Source organism: Pipistrellus hanaki (assembly GCF_964339955.1).
Source record: "Pipistrellus hanaki genome assembly, chromosome: 8".
Lineage (NCBI taxonomy): Eukaryota > Metazoa > Chordata > Mammalia > Chiroptera > Vespertilionidae > Pipistrellus > Pipistrellus hanaki.
The window spans coordinates 79,466,032-79,485,314 of NC_140510.1; the positions used below are offsets into that span (position 1 = coordinate 79,466,032).

Genomic DNA, 19,283 nt, shown 5'->3' on the forward strand with positions numbered 1-19,283 from the left:
AACTTAATGACTTACCTGGAGTTTTAAGACTTTGGTTATAAAGAACATGAGTGTCCTGGCTAGGATCATACTGAACTAGGGAAGAGTGCATTAAAGATGAGAAGGGCATTAAAAAGTAAATTTTGGTAGTTTAAAAACAGAATCAGTGGTCATCTGAGCATTTACAGAAACAAAATGTCTTTTAAATAATACACTGTTTTTGTATCACTTTCTAATTCCCTTTGGTTAATGTTTTACCCAAATAGATACACAATCCCTTTCCTGTAATTCAAAAAAATCTGAAAAACAAGACACCCCCAAGTTTTCGTTTAGTGACATAGATATCTATCTCATGGTGTGAGGCTGTTCTACTTCCTTATAAATACTTCATTATAGGAACATTAATATTTGATTGTGAGAATTGTCCTAGACCCCTTGCATGTATTACATGATGTATGTACTACATTATTTTTCTAAAGTCCAACATTTCCAAATTCCAACCATTTTGTTCCAAGACTTTGAATATGGTGGGCCAGAATATTAAGATTAAATCTCGTGCAGGAAAATATGACAGACAATACAGGGAATGAATGTAAAGATTCACATAAATTCGATATTTTAACAACTCATGGAGGCAAACGGTATAGTTTCTATTTGTATAAGAACATTTTATAATAAAAATATCCTTAATGAAGAACTTAGTTTTCAAAATAGAAATAAGCCTCAAATTAGACTTCATAATGTATAAAGTACAGTTATCCTATCAGTGAAAGGAAACTTACCTCTTCTTCATCTACATGATATTCATCCAGAGGCTGAAGAACAACCATCCTCCAGCTGTAGAAGATACAAATCAGTGTCCAACAGCTCTGTCAGTAGTTATCAATAAACACACATACACACAAACAAACAAACAAAAAAAAACACCCTGATCTGTGGGTATTTGCCAGTTCTTTGTATGAAGACTTCCATCTTGGTTTCTTTTGAGTTTAATAACTGCATCACAAAATTCCTCAATATTAAACCATCAGCTCTAGCCTATCATATAAATTGAAAATCGTTGCTATAGAACATAACCACAAATAATATTATCTCTTATGTAGAATATATCAAAATTCTCTGTAGGAATTCTCATAATACTTCAAAATAATTATTGAGAGGATGAGAAATGAGCTGGAATAGAGAGCAGTAGGAATTATGGGAGTTGTCACCAGCTCATGCCTCTGTTTCCAGCCTCTTCTATCTCTACTAATGCCAGATTCATATTCTTAAGAAACTGCTTGCATCATTGCTAAAAGAAATGGACTCACTTGGCTGTCGGTAGGAAGCATTTCAGGACCTCCACAATCTGGTTCCAAGTTCTCTTCTAACATTAATTACCTTTATTGGCCTACACAAGGCCTCAGTCTTCCGGCTGAGCCTTGCCCAGGTCTGTAGGCCTTTGTTGGGGTCTCCCTGTGTGAGTAGGCCCCCTTCCTCCATGACGTGTTCCCAGCCATCTTTCTGTTTAATGTGTTTATTGCTGACTTGGCACTGCATCAACGTCTTACGTTTGTTGTCACAGGTGTTACTGTCTTACAGTGTGACTATCCCATGCAAGGTATACTTGCTTTCTTTGGACTCATTTTGCAACCCTGTGCAAACCTCCGTTTTAAAGAGCAATTATTAATTCAAGTATAATTGTTTGCATCCCTAAAGTACATTTTAGTGCCATATCATAATAGATAACTAAATACTGAAATTAAAAAAAAAAAAAAAAAAAAAAAAAAAAGACCGTTTCAGAGTCAGTCAGTCTTAGGAATTCCCAATCCTTTATAGAAGCTGAGAAGGAAACCTGTGGCACTTTTTTTCAGCAAAGTAATATAAAATTTTCTCCATTTCTCCTCTATGGTTGAGGAAGTGGGAGGAAGGGGGAAAGCAGCATCTTCTTTTTATTAACGTTTTAGCTTCACTCTGAAAATTTAAGTTATTCAAGGAAAGGAAGGAAGAAATAAAATGGACACAAGTATACATACCTTGGAGTAAGTATTTCCTTGTATTGGAGTTTCTCTAACTTAGCTGGGGCCACTAATGACATGGGAATCACAATATTATCTATGTCATAAGAACTCTCACTTCTCAGTCTCCGTCGTGCAGTATTCTGCAGCAAAATAAGATTATAGTAGTTTTACACCAGTAAATACCTATATATTAAGTTTTATAAATACATCATTAAAAATCTGACTAAAATGTTGAAAAGGCAAGGAAACATACTTGTCTTCCATAACCCAGTCTTTGTATTTTTTGGTGGGTATGCAGTATACATTTGTGTGTGCACACATTACAAACTTATGTTTATGACCATAACAATTAGAAATGCCCAAAATGCAAAACTCCTATCGTATGAAGCACCTGAAATGTCAGTGAGATGATTAAACTTCTTTAAAAATTGATTTCACAGAGGAGAGGAGAGGGAGGGAGAGATAGCAACATCAATAATGAGAGAGAATCATCGATTACAAGTGGCTGCTTCCTGCACTCCCTCCACTGGGGATTGAGCCCCGCATGTGCCCTGACCAGGAGTCTAATCGTGATCTCCTAGTTCATAGTTTGATGCTCAATCACCGAGCAATACAGGCCGGGCAACAAGCTCACTTTTTATTGTGAAAGACTGGGATATGAAGTATTTCTACGAAATACTTGGTGAGTCATTTAGTAAATACCATTATTACAATCTTAATGTATTTTTTGTCCCCAAGTTTAGCACTTTTTTCTAAACTATCTCACTTTTTTTATTTAAAAAAGTTTTTATTGATTTTAGAGAGAAATATTCGCTGCCTCCTGCACGTCCTTTACTGGGGATTAAGCCTGCAACCCACGCATGCATCCTAACTGGCCATCTCTGGGTGCATGGGCTGAGCCACACCAGCCAGGACCTTAAGCCCACCTTTTGACTTTCACTCTCTGACCAGATAAACAGCAAAGTAACATAAGTGCTGGATTCTTACTAGTAAAATTATATTTATCTTCATGTTAAGGAGTAGTGATGCTTATGATAAAGTTTGTTTCTAACAAACAAAAGCCATAACCAAGGATTAATGAACAATTGGTTTCCTACTAAAAATGTATAATCAAATTTATTGTTTTCTGATATAGTTCTAATGCTAATATGTGCTAGTAAATAAGGCCATTAATAAACATATTTTTTTTTTTTCAAATCTATAAAGCAGTTTTAGAGTTCATTGTTCAAAAACCTACTTGTGTTGAATTCTGGGTTCTTGATGTGACGTTGGCATTAGCAACTGCAGCAAAGTTGCTGTGGGATCCTGGTTCTGTGCATTGGAAAGCAAATTCTTCAAACTGACTTCTTTCTCCTGCCATGGGAAAAACCATTGAGAATGTCAAACATTAACGTGACTTATGTTCCTCAGGTAACACGTTATTTCTGTTTATTGGTTTTTATTATTTTTAAAATTCCTATCGGGGGAAAAAAATGGAAAAATTTTACCCACAATTATTTCAATTTTCTGCCACAGTCCTGATTATTTTCCTTTGCTGGTGTAATGACAGTTTTATACATTTTTCTATTTTTTGGAAGATTTCTTTAGTTTGATCTCCTGACCATTAATTTTTGAAAAATGTTTTATGTTCAAAGTACCAACTAAATTGTAAAAGTTTTTTTTTCTCTTTTTTATAGCATCCTGTTTTTATGAAATTTTTCTTTTCTCAGGATAAGCTTACTTTTTTTAAATATTTTTTCTGTGTCTCACAAATCTGTTTTCCACTTGTTTTGGTTCCCTATATATAATTTATTCACTTATATACTGCCTTTGTTTATTTTACTTTAGTTTGGATCTCAAAAAATTATTTCCAGTGTAATGTAAAATCTGTCCATATTTATTTACATTTTTCCACTTGTTAAAAAATGTCCTTTTCGTAGTTTCTTCAAATCACTATCCACATTGAAATTAGTATAGGTGTCATGCACTTCAAGAGTTATCTACTTCTTAGTAATATTATATCATACTTGTTCTTATATCCCTGTGTTTCCATCAATCCAAATGAAACTTAATTTGTATTTTATAATATATCTTATTAAGAGATGCAAGTTTTCCTGTACACATGTCTGAACATTCCTCAAAGGCTAAGTTATTTCATAATTTTATTTGAGGCTTGCATATAGGAGAATATCCATTTATCAAGGCACTAAAAAACATGATTTCTCAAAATTCTGAGGAAGCTTCAGTGAGAATTGACACCACAGTAGGTACCAGAAATGGTGATAAAATCCTATGTCAGCCTTGCACTGACATAATTTTAATCCAGAACACAATCTTTGAGACTAAATCATGTCTAGAATGATAGTTAATAGATAGCTCTAGACAGGAAGGAAGGAAAGCCTTACTTGCCATAAAGTGTTGGATGCACAATCCACAATTTTGAATTGATAAATTAATGTGCTGTTTAGTGTTCATAGGACCATGAATGTTTTATATAATTCATGGCTACTGGATTATAAACTCCCATGAAGCAGGGATTTTTTTTTTTTGAGATCAGAATTTATTTTCAGTTTTTAGTACTAACCTCCTTTTAACCTACCTAATGCTGTTTCACTCAAGTGTCTTTTCTTTCTCCCCTGTAACAGCTGTGCAGAAGTTTCTGACCTTATTTGAGGCTTGCATGTAGGGGAATATCCATTTCTCCATTGACTCAGAGAAGAATTATATACTAAAAAAAAAAAAAAGGAAAGAAAGAAAATGTGCAAATTTAGTTCCTTAATACAGATAATGAACATTAGTGTTTCTACTTAATGATATTGATATCATTTAAATTTGCATATAACAAATACTTAGATACCAAGATATAATACTCATAAACTGAAAATAAGAAATACATCCTCAGGAATTATCCAATAGTTGTTCCATTATTTGAAGAGGATAAAAATGAAAGTGATCTGTTCTCAAAGTCTTCTAAAGTACAAAATGTTATTGAAAGGATTCTGTAAATATTGGTTAAATATAAAAGTTATTTTTAAGTTTCTGCTTACCCATAAATCTGGAAATAATTCAGGACTAAGTAAGATTTTACAGAATCACAATAGCCTGGAACCTCTTAAAAACATGAACAGATTTCATCAACCTTACAGTGCCTACCATCATTCTTTTCACTATTTAAAAAAATGCATTTTCTAAATCTTTGTCAATATCTCTGTGCCTTAGCTGCTTTATCTGTCAAATAGAGATAATAGGCATTAGAGGAATATCTGATATGATACATATTGAGTAAATGTTTACTTCATGATGATTGTCATATTTCCAGTGTTAGATTGATCCAGTTGGCAGCTTTTCTTGAAGGATTTGGAAATGTGTAAATAAATGGGAAAAGCAGTATGTAGGCTAAAGCACCAAACTCTCATCAACATTGAAAAAAAAAGCATGGCCTATCAACAGTAATGGATTCTTCAAGATGGCACAGCACTCTAAAAATGCAATCACTAATCATCTGAGAGATGCAAATTAAAAAAATCACCTCACACCTGTCAGAATGGCTATTATCAACAAACAAATGTTAACAAGAATGTGGAGACGAGAAGCCTAGTACATTGCAAGTGGGGATGCAGACTGGTGCAGCCACTATCGCAAACAGTACGGAGTTGTCTGGCACATAAGCAGTCACTGAATACACTTAGTGTTTCTAACCCATAAGACAGTTTTTTAATGTTTATCCATCTTAAATTTGTTTTAATGTGCTGTGTAAGGCAGAGATTTCATTTTATCTTTTCCCAAAAGTCATCATTCAATGCCACTAATTACAGAAGAAACTGAGTTGGTTAAAGCATGTGCTCTGAGCCAGACTGCTTGGATTTAATCCTGGCTTTACCACTACTCACCTGTGACCTGGGGAAAGTTAGTTGTGGAGAAAAATAATGCTTCCTTTACAGGGCTGTACAGATTAAATCAAACAAATATAAAGCCCTCCAACCAGTACTAGCATATAAGAAATCCTTCCTAAGAATTGCTTATCGTTGCTTATTGACTAGGCCATCCTGTCCACACTGATAGGAAATACCATCATATCCTATATAATAAAACCCATATATGCAAATCAACTGAAAGGCGCAACAGCTGGTGGAACAACCCGTTGCCATGATGCACGCTGACCACAAGGGGGCAGATGTGCAATGCAGGAGCTGCTCCCTGGTGGTCAGTGCACTACCACAGGGCGAGCACTGCTCAGCCAGAAGCCAGGCTCTTGGCTGGTGAGCTCAGCAGCAGCGGTAAGGAGTGAGTGGTCCCAGACTGAGAGGATGCCTGACTGCTGGCTTAAGCCCGATCCCTGGAGGGAGGGATCAGGCCAAAGCTGGCTGATGGGCGTCCTCTGTGGGTCCCAGACGGAGAGGGCACAGGCTGGGCTGAGAAATCTGCCCCTTACCTCCCGCCGCCCGGGCATGAATTATGCACCGGGCCTACAGTTGTATAATAAACCCTTTGGGCTGTCCCTAAGCCCCTTACATAAATTCCTTGTTCTGATTATTATACATTTTGTTATCTAATACCTTATTTTCTAAAATTTTTACTGGCTATTCAGTATTCACTCTCTGAGATAAACTTCAGAAAAACTTTCAGAAGAAGAATACCTCTGTAATTCTGTTTAGAACTAAGTATAAATTAATTTTGGGGAAAATGACATCTTAAGTTATTTAAAACAGTATTGATAGGAATGGGATATTTCTCTTCATAATAGGCACATACTCATGTTCCTCAGTAAATTGATGTTTTCCTCAGGAAGTCCTTGTTAAGTTTAATCCTAGATATGTTATATTTTCATTGTCAGTGTGTCTAGGTTAAAATTCCTTTACATAGTCTGATTCTTATTACGGGTACTTGTAAAAGCTACCAGGTTTTAGAAATTTATTTTAAAATCTACTACCTTCAAACTTCAATTCCAATAGGCATTCAGTCGGTTCTTGAGTTTTTGAAGTAGATGACTCTTTACTCTGGAAATAATTTCTTTTAGAAGTAAAACATCTTAGATGACTTTTTGACGTTGAGATTTTAGCTTTGCAGATAGTGAAAACGTATTTTTTCTGATTCCTTCCAAGCATAATGTTTCCACCCCCATTCAGAGTACTCAAAACATTTCATTCTAATTTTTTAAGTTTTATAATTTTAGTTATTTAGAATTCTTGAAACAGCTAGAATTTATTCTGATATATGGTGTGAAATGTCTGTGCAAAGTTTTCCCCAAAAGACTAACAATCCTCTTCAATGAAGAGGCTCCATGTTCTCTTCTCTTAGATAATTAAGTATGAGCTGTTAGTTGGCTTCATGGATCTACTTCCTTAAATGTAAGCCAAACAGAATCTATTAAAACTATTGTAAGTTCCTGCCATATTTCCATATATGGTTGTGCTAGCTTTTCTCAACACTTTTCCAGCAATTCCTTTTCTATATCCTCATTTATTCTTCCCAATGGGCTTCACAGTTATTTGGTTAAGTTAAACAATTTGTCTTAGAACTCCAAGTTACAATTAAACTAACAGGGAGAACTGATATGATATCCTTATTAATCTTACTACCCAGGAATGCTATTTATCCGCATTTATTTAAATTCCCTTCAATATTTATTAATATTTCATACTTTTCCTTCAATAAGTACCACATTTCTTGTTAGGGTTACTCCAATGTATTTTCTTATGTGTATGTGTGTGTCTTACTTGTGAAAAGTAAATATTATAAATTAAGAATTTACATTTATTCCTTTGTTAAATTTTATTTCCTTCTAAAGCAAAAGTAAGTATATGAAAGATATAAAAGATACTATATAGAAAGTATAAGATTTGTAAGTAACATACCAGGGGATGGAGATATGATACAGTCTCCTACAAATTTATTTTCAGCAAGATCTCCTTTTACTTCAGTCGTTTTCAACAATGTTTCAAAGTGAAAATGAAGAGGCACATCTGGAAAAATAAAGTTTAAAAAAAACATTTTAGTGAACATCACTCATACAGGTTCAGTAACATTGCTTTCTTTCTATAAATAGCACAAAGCTTTAGAAAAATAAGCAAAGGTTTAAAAAGCCACAACTTTCAGAAGTAGCAGAATACTCTTCAAAACAAATTAATAGTATTTTGGAATTACTGGCTGTATGTCTTAAATAAGCAAATGCTAATGATGAACAACTAAAATAGGACATAAATATTCACATGAAAACGAATGTACCTGGAAGTCTTTAATAAAACATACAGCCAAACCTGACTGATTCTTTTTAAGATCCTCCATTCCACTCCCACAACCTTTGCATTTCATTACTTGAAGGAAAAACCACTATGAATCAGCTGCAGTCTTTTATGAAAAAGTCAACTTTTGCATTACTTTGTTTACTAATATTATGAATCACAAAATGAATCTTTTACAAAGATTAAACCCTATTGATTCCTTTTATAGATTCATTTTATTTACAGGATTAGATTTCACCATAGAAAATATTCTTTAGAAATTTCGTTGTAAAGAGGCTTACCGGATGGCAGTGACAGAACAGGATGGAAAGAAGAGTCTAACTCTGATACATGTTCGCTTAATATTTGAGACTCTGAATTGTGTTCACAGCTACTCCAAGTTGAAGCTGACTGCAGGCAAGGCATTTGCGCAGTATTTAAAAATGTTGTTTCTTTTGAAGGCAAAGTCTGCAAGGGGAAAAAATAATTTAAAGACCTCATTTTTTTTTCTTGAAAACTGAACCAGAGAGAACATAATAGTTATAATACAATATCAGAGGAAGAAGTCCTGGCTTGAGTCACCATAGAGAAATAACTGTGTGTGTTTTTTTCCCTCTTTATTGACGCTATTGGGAGAAAGACCTAGAGTGGGAGGAGTTATGTAAGGCCATGGATGTGATGGGATTTGACTAGTCCATTTTCAGTTTTTCAAAATGAAGAGCATTGTCTGAAAAACGGGTCTTTCTTCCATCTTATAAAATCTCAGAAATGAGTTTGAGAAACTTTGGATGAAAAGAAAATGGTTACTGTCCATTTACAGGAAGAACTCTGATGGTGAGCAAGGACTGTATTAGGATTAAGAACTGAGGATACGCTTCCTCCTTGCAACCTCTTACAACTAATGAGTGAAACTGGAGTCTCTGCCTTAAATTCTAGTAGCAGACAATATCTACCTACACGGGAGCAACAATGAAGTACTATGAATATTTTACATGTTTAAGTAAAATTTATTTTAAAATAAAACATTTAAAAAGTTACATGGGAAACATGCAATATGTTACAAGAATTTGAGCTTCAGATAAAGAGTTGAGTCCAGGAGTCTCAAGAAAATCATGTTACTAAATCAAAAAAATTATGTTGCTACATGAAAAAGTGCAAGATGGGGCAAAGATAGGTTTATAGTTTTGAGTATACAAAACAGTTTATTCTTGTATTACTATTTATTGTATTTTCCATATGAACAACTGTAAAATACTTTTGCCCCACTCTAAATTTTAAAATTAATTTTATGGTTATAAAATTTATAACCAATGGGGAAAATCTATAAAATAGAGAAATTATTTTAAAAATTAATAAAGGTCACTTGTGTTCCTTTCCTCACTCTTACTAGTAACTATATCTTTGACAATAACATTAGAATTCTTTTTTTTTTCAAGTAACTGATATTTAAATGCTTATAATAACTGAGACCCTTAGATGCCATTTTGAATCATTTTTTATTAGGTTTGTTGACTCTTGAGTTTGAACTTCCTGGCCCAATGACATTTTCTCTGTGTTCCCATAGCAACTGGGCTTATCTATCCTACCACAGCAATCAGCTAGTTTCCTCTGGACCATCAGCTCCTTGAAAGTTGCGACTCTAATGTTTAGTTTTGTATTCCCAGAATTGACACCATCCCTGACCTATGGTTGAAACTTGAATGTTGACACAACTGAATTTTATCCTATTTGATTAAAAAATATTTGAAATGAATAAAACTTCAAATGTGTGTATGTCTGAGACTATTTCATTGGAGAAAGTCAGTCCCTGTTAATATATGCTAAAATGTATTACATAATGACTTCTGTTTACATTCCATTTGGCCATGACTTAGATCAGATAGTCACCCCTACCTGCAAGGAAAGCTAGGAAATGCAATCATTTTGCTGAGTGGTCTAGCACATTGGATACATGTGGATATGTGATTATAAGAATGTGAGTCATTTCCAAATTTATTCTAATTATATAACATGTATAAACTTATGGGAACAGTTGCTATTTCTAGCATTACAAAATGCATTTGTACTTTTGATTAAAATTATTTGCTCTTTTACCATGTATTTCAGAAAGGTATAAGGAACATTTATTTGAAATTACAAAGAAAAAATGTGCTAATCTCCCTTTTTCCATATATGGCTAGAGCATTATAAATAAAAATTAATAAAATCTGAATATTTACCATATAATTAGTTTTCTCTTGAAATTTTTCCAAATCCAGGAAACCCATTAGCCAATTTGAAACTATCCTAAATAATTATGGAGACAAGTGAGGGGCATCTAGGAAAAGGCCTTTTTGTCCCCCTGCAGAGAAAGGGAAGCCCAGGAGGCTGAAAAGGAATAGATGGAGAAATAAGAGAAAAACCAGGAGATTCTCGCCAATAAAAATGCAAATGTCTAGAGGATGTGATCAACAATACCATATGCTGCATAAAATTCAAGTAAAATCCTGAAAAATATCCACTACATTTTTTAACTTTAACAATGAAACATTTCATATATGCAAAAGAAAATAGGAAAGGCATTAAATAACTTTTAAAAAATACCTATGCTCACCATCCTACTTTAAGAAATAGAACAGTATCAATAACTTTGATGCCTTTTGCCTTTTATACCACCCAACTAAGCCTGTAAAAGAGACTGCTACTTTCCTCCTGATAAATGCCCTGTCACCCTGTTCAAAACTCCTGAGTTTTTTGCTGGGCACATCTGCTAAGCTTTCTTCTAAAAATGACTAAATTCTAGCAGAAGGCCATGGAGAGAAGTCACATTGCAGGCCAGCTTCCCTCCCCTGGCTACCTGTGACTGCTGTGGTGGCGCCACTGTAACAGGTGGAGAGAGGAATGCTCAAAGCAGCCGTCAGGCAGAAAACACTTTCCATCTGTTACAAGACAAAGAAAGAAACTCATATCTTGGTTTTGTCACTATTTGGAGTTTTGTCAAATGCAGCTAAACCTGTATCTTCACTAATTCAATGTGCCTCCTTAATCATACTTTTCTCTCCACTTCCAGGAGTAACTGCTATCCTGTATTTTATCATTTCTTTGATTTTCTTTATAAGTCTATGTAATCCTATATAATTTACTACTTAAACCTATGGTTTAAAATGTATACAGACAGAATAATGTTAATTATATTTTCCTACTTTATGACTCAAAATTCTTCTTTGGGGAAATAAATGTTTTGATGATTTTTTTTATTGTGATATCTTTTACTTACTGATTTTTAAGTTCACTTTACACACTCTAAAAAGTTACAAATCCTTTTGTGTTCTATATGTTGCTCTCTGGTCGAGCTTCTTTTCACTTTCTTTGTGGTACTTTTTGATCAAAAGACCTGCTTGATTTAAATGTTTTCTTTTATAAATATGATAGAGGCACCAGGACCATTCAATGAGGGAAAATAATCTATCAACAAAGGGTGCTAGGACAACTCCATATTCACAATTAGGAAGCAAAAAAATGAAGTTGAACTCCTACCTAACACCATAAATAAAAATTAACTCAAAATGAATCTGTGACTTAAGTATAAGGGCTTACAGCCATACATATCTTAGTAGAAAACAGGTAAATCTTCACTATCTTGAATTAATTGAATCTTAGTTAATGACACCAAAACCACACACACACACACACACACACACACACACACACAAAATAATAATAATCAACAATTGGACTTTATCAGAATTAAAAACTTGTGCATCAAAAACATCAGAATCTAAAAAGAAAACCTAAACAATGGGAGAAAATGCTTTTTAAATATCAAGAATATATAAAGAACTCATATCTTAATAAAAGGCGAAACAACACAATTAAAAAATAAGCCAAGAAAAAATAGCAAAGGACTTGAACACACATTTCTCCAAACAAAATATTCAAATGGCCATAAGCACATGGAAATATGCTTAGTATCAACTGTCACTAGGGAAATGCAAATTGAAACCACAATGCGGTACCACATTACACCCACTAGTGTGTCTATAATGAAAATAAAAGCCCAGGAAATCACGTGTTGCTAAGGAATAACAAGTGTTATAGAAATTTTGGGAACTTCATACACTACTGATGGGAATTTAAAATATTTAACTGGCATGAAAAACAGTTTAGTGATTCCTCAAAAAAGTTAAAACAGAATTACCATACCCAACTCCACTACTCAGCTGTGTGTCCTTTGCCCCCATAGTTTAACATAAACAGTAGCATATGAACTGTTCCATGTCTTGGCTTTTTCCTCCCATAAATTTAATGATATTTAAATTTTTCCATGTTGCATGTTTCTGTATACATTGTGATATACAAACAGTTTCATTATCCTATATAATAAAAGGCTAATATGTAAATCCACCAAATGGCAGAATGTGAAAAGGTCTGTAAGATGTATCACTTAATAAGATACAGACCTTTTCACATCAGTTGCATAGCGCTTCCTAATTCTTTCTTATAGTATTCCAGTGTATGGATACTCGAATCTATTCAGCCAGTTCCTACTGATGAACATTTGGGTTATTTACAGTTTTTGCTTTTACAGGCAATGCTGCAATTAATTATTTTAAATATCAATTCACATTTAAAAAATAACTTATTGAGGTGAAATTCACATTGCATAAAATTAACCATTTTAAAGTTAATAATCCAGTGGCCTTCAGTTAATTTACAATGTTGTGCAATCATCATGTCTATCTAGTTCCAAAATGTTTTATCACTCCAAAGTAAAACTCCTAACCCAATAAGCAATTTCTCCCTACTACCTCACAACCCCAGCCCCCGGCAACCATCAGTCTCTCATTATGGATTCATCTATTATGAATACTTCTTATAAATGGAATTATACAATATGTGACCTTCTATGTCTGACTTTTTTCACTTAGCTCAATGTCTGATGTTCATACAGATTGTAACATGTATTAGTATTTCATTCTTTTATGGCTGAAAAATATTCCAATGTATGTATAAACCACTATTTGTTTATAAATTAATGATGAACATTTAGACTACTTCCACCTTTTGGTTATTGTGGATAGTGATGTTATGAACATGTGTGCATATGTACTTGTTTGAATAAATGTTTTTAATTTTGGAAGGATATACAGGCATACCTGGGAAATATTATATATAATATAATATGATATGATATAATATAATATAATATATAATATAATATAATAAAATACCTTTTCCTATGTAGTGGGTTCAGTTCCAGACCACTACAATAAGGCACATATCACAATAAACTGAGTCACACAAATATTTTTATTTTCCAGTGCATGTAAAAGTTACATTTACATTATACTGTAGTCTACTAAGTATGCATTAGCACTATCTCTACAAAAAAAAAAGTATATACCTTAATTAAAGAATACTTTGCTGCTAAACATGCTAACCATTTTCAGCAAGTCATATATATATTTATTTTTTTATTTTTTGCTGTTGGAGGGCCTTACCTTTAATTTGTTAAAAAAAAAATGCAACACCTGTGAAATGAAATAAAGTGCAGCACAATAAAACAAAGGCATGCCTGTAAATGGAATTTATCCATGTTGCATGTTTCTGTATACATTGTGATAAACAATTTCATTATCCTATGTAATAAAAGGCTAATATGTAAGTCCACCGAACGGCAGAATGACAGATAGTTATGATGTGCACTGACCACCAGGGAGTAGATGCTGAACACAAGAGCTGTCCCCTGGTGGTTGGTGCGCTCCCACAGGGGGAGCGCCACTCAGCCAGAAACTGGGCTCACAGCCGGGCTCGTAGCTGTAAGCACAACAGACTGCAAGAGGGCTCCCGGACTGGAACAGGCCGGGCTGAGGGACAACCCCACCACTGCCCCCTGAGTGCACAAATTTCATGCACTAGGCCTCTAGCATGAATGCAAGTTCATATAATTATAGTTATATGAGTAATTCAAACTGGGTTGTTTACAGTTTGAAGCTATTATAAACAGTGCTTCCCTGAACATTAATATACATGTCCTACTGATGTACAAAGTCACACACTGTTCTAGGGTATAGTTCTAGAAACATACTCTTAAACTACAAGTATGTTTATCTTCAACTTCACTAGAAAATACCAAGCTATTTACCAACATGCTTGGCAATAACTCTCCCACCGGCACTGTGTCACCACTGCTCTACATCCACACCCATACTTGTTATCTTATTTTTAATACTTTTCTCATCTACTGGGTATAAAATGGTATCTTGTTCTTTTAATCTGAAGTTTTTCAAATAACCAACGAGGTGGCCACTTTTTTATATTTGTTGAATGGACAGAGTCTCGCTTTTATGAACGTGGCATGATCTTTTGCTCATTTTAAACTGATTGACATTTTTCTATTTTTAGCAGTTCTTCGTTATTATTTCTGAGTTCTATGTTGGTTATGTGTGTGGCAAATACCTTTTCCCATGTAGCTGCTTATGCTTCACTGACTTGAACAGAAATTCTTCATTTGAATGTAGTTAATTTTGCAGCTTTATGGTTTATTAAAATATTTTCCTACTTTGAAATCATCATATATTCTGAGGTACCTTCTAAAATGCCTTTTAACGTTTCCTTTTATATTTAATTCTGTAACCCACACTTGATGATTATTGTATATGGCAAGGGATAGAGATTCTATTGTATTTTATCACCATTGAGAGTATCCTTTCCTCACTGCTCTGTGCTACCATCTGTCTTGAGCCAAGTGTCCATTATACACTGGGTCTGTCTCTGAGCTCTCTGAGCTTTCACTGGTTACTCCTCTAGCCCTGCACCAATACCACATTGTCTTACCTCTTATAGCTTTAAAATCTGGTAGAACAAGTCCTCCCAATATACCCTTTGACATTGTCACAACTACTTTTAAACTTTTGTATTGCCATATAAAAATTTTTAAGAATTTGTCACATTCCAAAACAAACAAAAAACCCCAGCACACAAATACACAAAACCACCCTTTGAGATTTCAATAGGCAATGTATTAAAGCGATGACTCAATATGAAAAGAATTGACTTCTTGCATCATATAGCATTCCTATTTATGAATGTTACCATTTAGATGTTCTTTAGTTCCTCTCAAGTCTTATTTCTGTAATAGATTTGTGCACCTCTAGCTAGCCATAGTACAAAACACTTCCTAAATTTTGATAATATTGTTAATGGTATCTTTTATTTTTTTTCTGGAAAATAATTTTATAAACTGATAATGAATTCAAGTAATTCATGTGTTTATCATCTTAGATTTTCTATAAAAAACAACCTACAAATGACCACTTTGATGCTTCCACTGTAAACTATACATCTTTTATTGTATGTCCAACTGTGCTGCTGGATTTCCTTGCAGTACATGGTGGAGTACAAATGACAACAGTGGGAATCCTGTGTCACTCCCAGCCTGAAAGGAAAAGCCTCTGGAGTTCACCATTAAGTGTGATTTTTAACACACACTTTTGGAAATATCCTTTGAAATTCAGATTAACAAAGTTACTTTTTTCTCAATGCAGGAAAAGCAGTTCTAAGAGGGAAGTTCATAGCTATAAAGGACTACCTCAGGAAACAAGAAAAATTCCAGATTAAAAAACAATAGCCCTGTGGCTCAGTTAGTTGGAATGTAGTTCAATACCCAGTCGGGGCACATACAGGAGGCAAACCAATTGATGTCTCTCTCTCTTTCCTCATTTCCCTCTCTCTAAAAAAAAATAAAAAATAAAAAAATCCTCTGGTGAGGATTAAAAAAAAAAAAAAAATAGAAAAGATCAACAAAACTAAATTGTTAAATTGACAAAACTTTGGCGAAACTCATCAAGAAAAAGAGCCAAAATAAATGAAAGAGAAGTTACAACCAACATCGTAGAAATACAATTATTAAAGAATACTATAATCATATGCCAACAAATTCAACAATCTAGGAAGAAACAAATTTCTAGATACATATAACTTTCTAAGACTGAACTGAGAAAAAAAAATAGACAACCTAAACAAATTATTAACAATGAAATTGAAGCAGCAATAAAACTCCCAACAAATAAAAGTCCAGGGCCAGACAGCTTCAAAGGTGAATTCTACCAAACACTTAAAGAACATCATAAAATATTTCCAAAAACTGAAGACAACACTTTCAAACTCATTTGCTGAAGCCAGCATTAACCTGATATGAAAACCAGACAAAGACATTACAAAAAAGATTTACAGGACAATATCCTTAATGAACATATATGCAAAAATTCTCAAAGTATTAGCAACTTGGATTCAACAATAGAAGAAGCATACTAATAAAGGTTATATATGTAAATTGGTGTAGCCATTATATAAAATAGTATGGAGATTCCTCCTAAAATAAAACTGCCATATGATTTAGAAATTCCACATCTGGGTATTTATCCAAAGAAAATAAAAACACTAATTCAAAAAGACATGTACCCCTATGTTCATTGCAAGATTACTTTCTTTGTCAGGTATAATAGACAAAGAAAGACAAATACCATATTATTTCACTTATCTGTGAAATCTGAAAACAACAACAACAAATTATAAGTAAAACAAAAGCAGACCAATAGATATAGAGAACAAGGTGATATTTGCCAAAGAAGAGAAAGGATGGGGGTGGGAGAAAAACAAATGTTTTCTTAAGTCAAAGTTCATTCATGCGTTTATTCTCCAAATATTTGAGGGGTTCCTAAAAAATTACTGTTTGAATCAGTTGTTGAATGGTTTCATCCCAGCAAGCTAGACACTTACTTGGGTGTCATACATATTCCTGGAAGGAAGGGCTGAGTTCCTCATCCCTGAGTCCCCTACATCCGTCCAGTAGAGGAGCTATAGTCTTAGAAGGTTATATGTATATGATTTAAGGTTTGTTTATTGAGCACATAAGGATGAACAAATTCATACTATACTCATTGTCAGAGTGGGAGAGAAAAACAGTTGCTTTCAATTCCAGAGTTTTCTTTATCATGAAGAGGCAATATTATCAAATTGTGTTTTCTGTGCTATTTAGAGAGAATCCATTTATCTACATACTCACTTTTACCTAAGTAGTAAACTAGCTTATTTTTCAATACTAAACCAATCATACATCCCTGGTATGAAACCAACTTTGCCAAATTTCATGTGTTGTTGTTTTTATACATATTGCTGCGTTTAGTTGTTACCATTTTGTTTAGAATTTTGGCATCTGTTAAGAATAGAGACAACCTAAAATTTTCCTTTTCAAAACTATCCCTGCTTATATAAAGAGTATGCTAGACTCAATTTCTCTTCTTCAGGTTTGCATAGGATTGAATTATATTTTCCTTGAGATCATTCAGTAGCATTCACTGTTCAATTCAGTGAAGTCATATGATCTCAAGTTTTCTTGTGAGAATTTAATTATAGATTCAATTTTTTAAAATGGTTATGAACTATCCAGGTGTTCTATTTTTTTTTATTAACTTTGACAAATGGTTTTAGAAAAATATTAAGCAGTATGTAAACTAGCACTAGCTTAGTTTCCCTAAGACTTTTTGTTTTTTTAACTTTAGTGGGTTTTTTTCAAATATAGTTTACATTCAGTATTAGTTTCAGGTGTGCAGCATGGTAATTAGACAATCATAGTCTACAAAGTGTTCCTTAAAAGCTTTAAGAAACTAAAAATATATTATTCATATTTTCTAAGCAATCCTGCATTGCATATGCAAGTGATCTATAATATAAATCACTGCTCTCATTTATGTATTTATAGATTACCTTCTAAGTAAGTAACAGAGAAAGTAAATGTCATTTTAACATGTTAATGTTGATGTGACGCCTTAGTACGGAATGGCAAATGATATGGTATGTCTGTTATTAGTCCTTCCTTGTTTATGGCAAACATTAATAATTAATCATGGCCCTCCCCTAACCCCAGATAACATCTTTCTCAAGCAGGATTCAGGCAGCCAACAGCTACTATCAATCAGTTGCAGTAGGTAAGAAAGATGGGGAATATTTGTTCTTTTATCAGTGACTTGAAAAAAATACACCACCACATAAAGGAGCACAGGCTATAAAAATAATCAAGGACCACACAAGTTAAAAGCAATGATTTAAGGTTTGTTTATTGAGGTTCTGGAACATATGTTATACTCAGCCACTTTACAATGGATTTTACATAATTATTAACCAGATGACACTAAGAGCCAGATTTGGCTCATGTTATACCGTTAGGTAATCCCTAAATAATGTAAGTATCAATATTAGTTACCATTAAGACTTGACTTGGGCATTTTACAAAGTGGATTAAGCAATGTCATAATTTGCTGTGCCTCTTTGTAATCTCTTTAAAGTTTTTCTTTAATCATATTGAGCCAGTTAAAAAGACTATTCATTTCTTCTTTGAAATATTCTTTATATCTGTCCATTTCATTCACTCTTTATAACTTTACATTCAGACTACTGTAGTAGCCTCCTAATTGATCTGTTTTTCCATTCTCTTCCCTGAGCATGTTATCCTATTAAAAGGAACTAAGTCAATCTCTCAAATATACCGATCATATCACTTCCCACACCACAACCATCACTGATTCAATTCCTCAGTGCCGTCATCATCATTGTACCATTATCATCATTGTTGTTGTCATTCACATTTGATGAAAAGTTATATGCCAGACACTGGGCTGGGTACATTTCTTATTAATATCAACACAACTCTGTAAGGTAGGCCTTTTTTTTCTTATTAATGTGTAATCCTATTAATATCAACACAACTCTTTAAGGTAGACCTATTTTTCTCTCCTCATTGCTTGATTCAGCTGATGTCTTAACTTGGGATTACCTAACCCTCAATACAGACCCCAAGTGAAAGACTGTATAATGGTGACAAATCCCTCCCATCCCTGTAGTATGTATTCCCCTTTGCTGCAACCACCTTCTATCGGTGGAGCCTATTTCTCCGTCCCCTTGAATCTGGGCTGGCCACGTGACGTGCCTGGACCTGCACAATGCAGCAGAAATGATGTGACTGAGATCCAGGCCTAGTCCTTGAGAGACTTGCAGCTTCCTCTTTGCCACCGTGAAGCACTGTCCCAAAGGGCATGTGTTAAGGCCACTCTAGCTAGCTATTGCA

General features: G+C 33.9%; 1 protein-coding gene across 3 annotated transcripts in view; it reads right to left on the bottom strand.

Moving 5' to 3' along the window:
- KANSL1L (KAT8 regulatory NSL complex subunit 1 like) overlaps positions 1 to 19,283 on the bottom strand; it is an 82,598-nt gene that overhangs the window by 3,739 nt on the left and 59,576 nt on the right. For all 3 annotated transcript variants that reach the window (XR_014795839.1, XM_084893340.1, XM_084893341.1), the window contains exons 7-12: positions 8,482 to 8,647; positions 7,814 to 7,921; positions 4,558 to 4,686; positions 3,217 to 3,332; positions 1,995 to 2,119; positions 762 to 816 (exon numbers count right to left, since the gene is read on the bottom strand). Coding sequence is in view for 2 of the 3 variants with exons in the window: in XM_084893340.1 (XP_084749466.1) it covers positions 762 to 816; positions 1,995 to 2,119; positions 3,217 to 3,332; positions 4,558 to 4,686; positions 7,814 to 7,921; positions 8,482 to 8,647 (699 nt within the window). In the remaining variant the exon portion in view is untranslated. The remainder of the gene's footprint in view (positions 1 to 761; positions 817 to 1,994; positions 2,120 to 3,216; positions 3,333 to 4,557; positions 4,687 to 7,813; positions 7,922 to 8,481; positions 8,648 to 19,283) is intronic.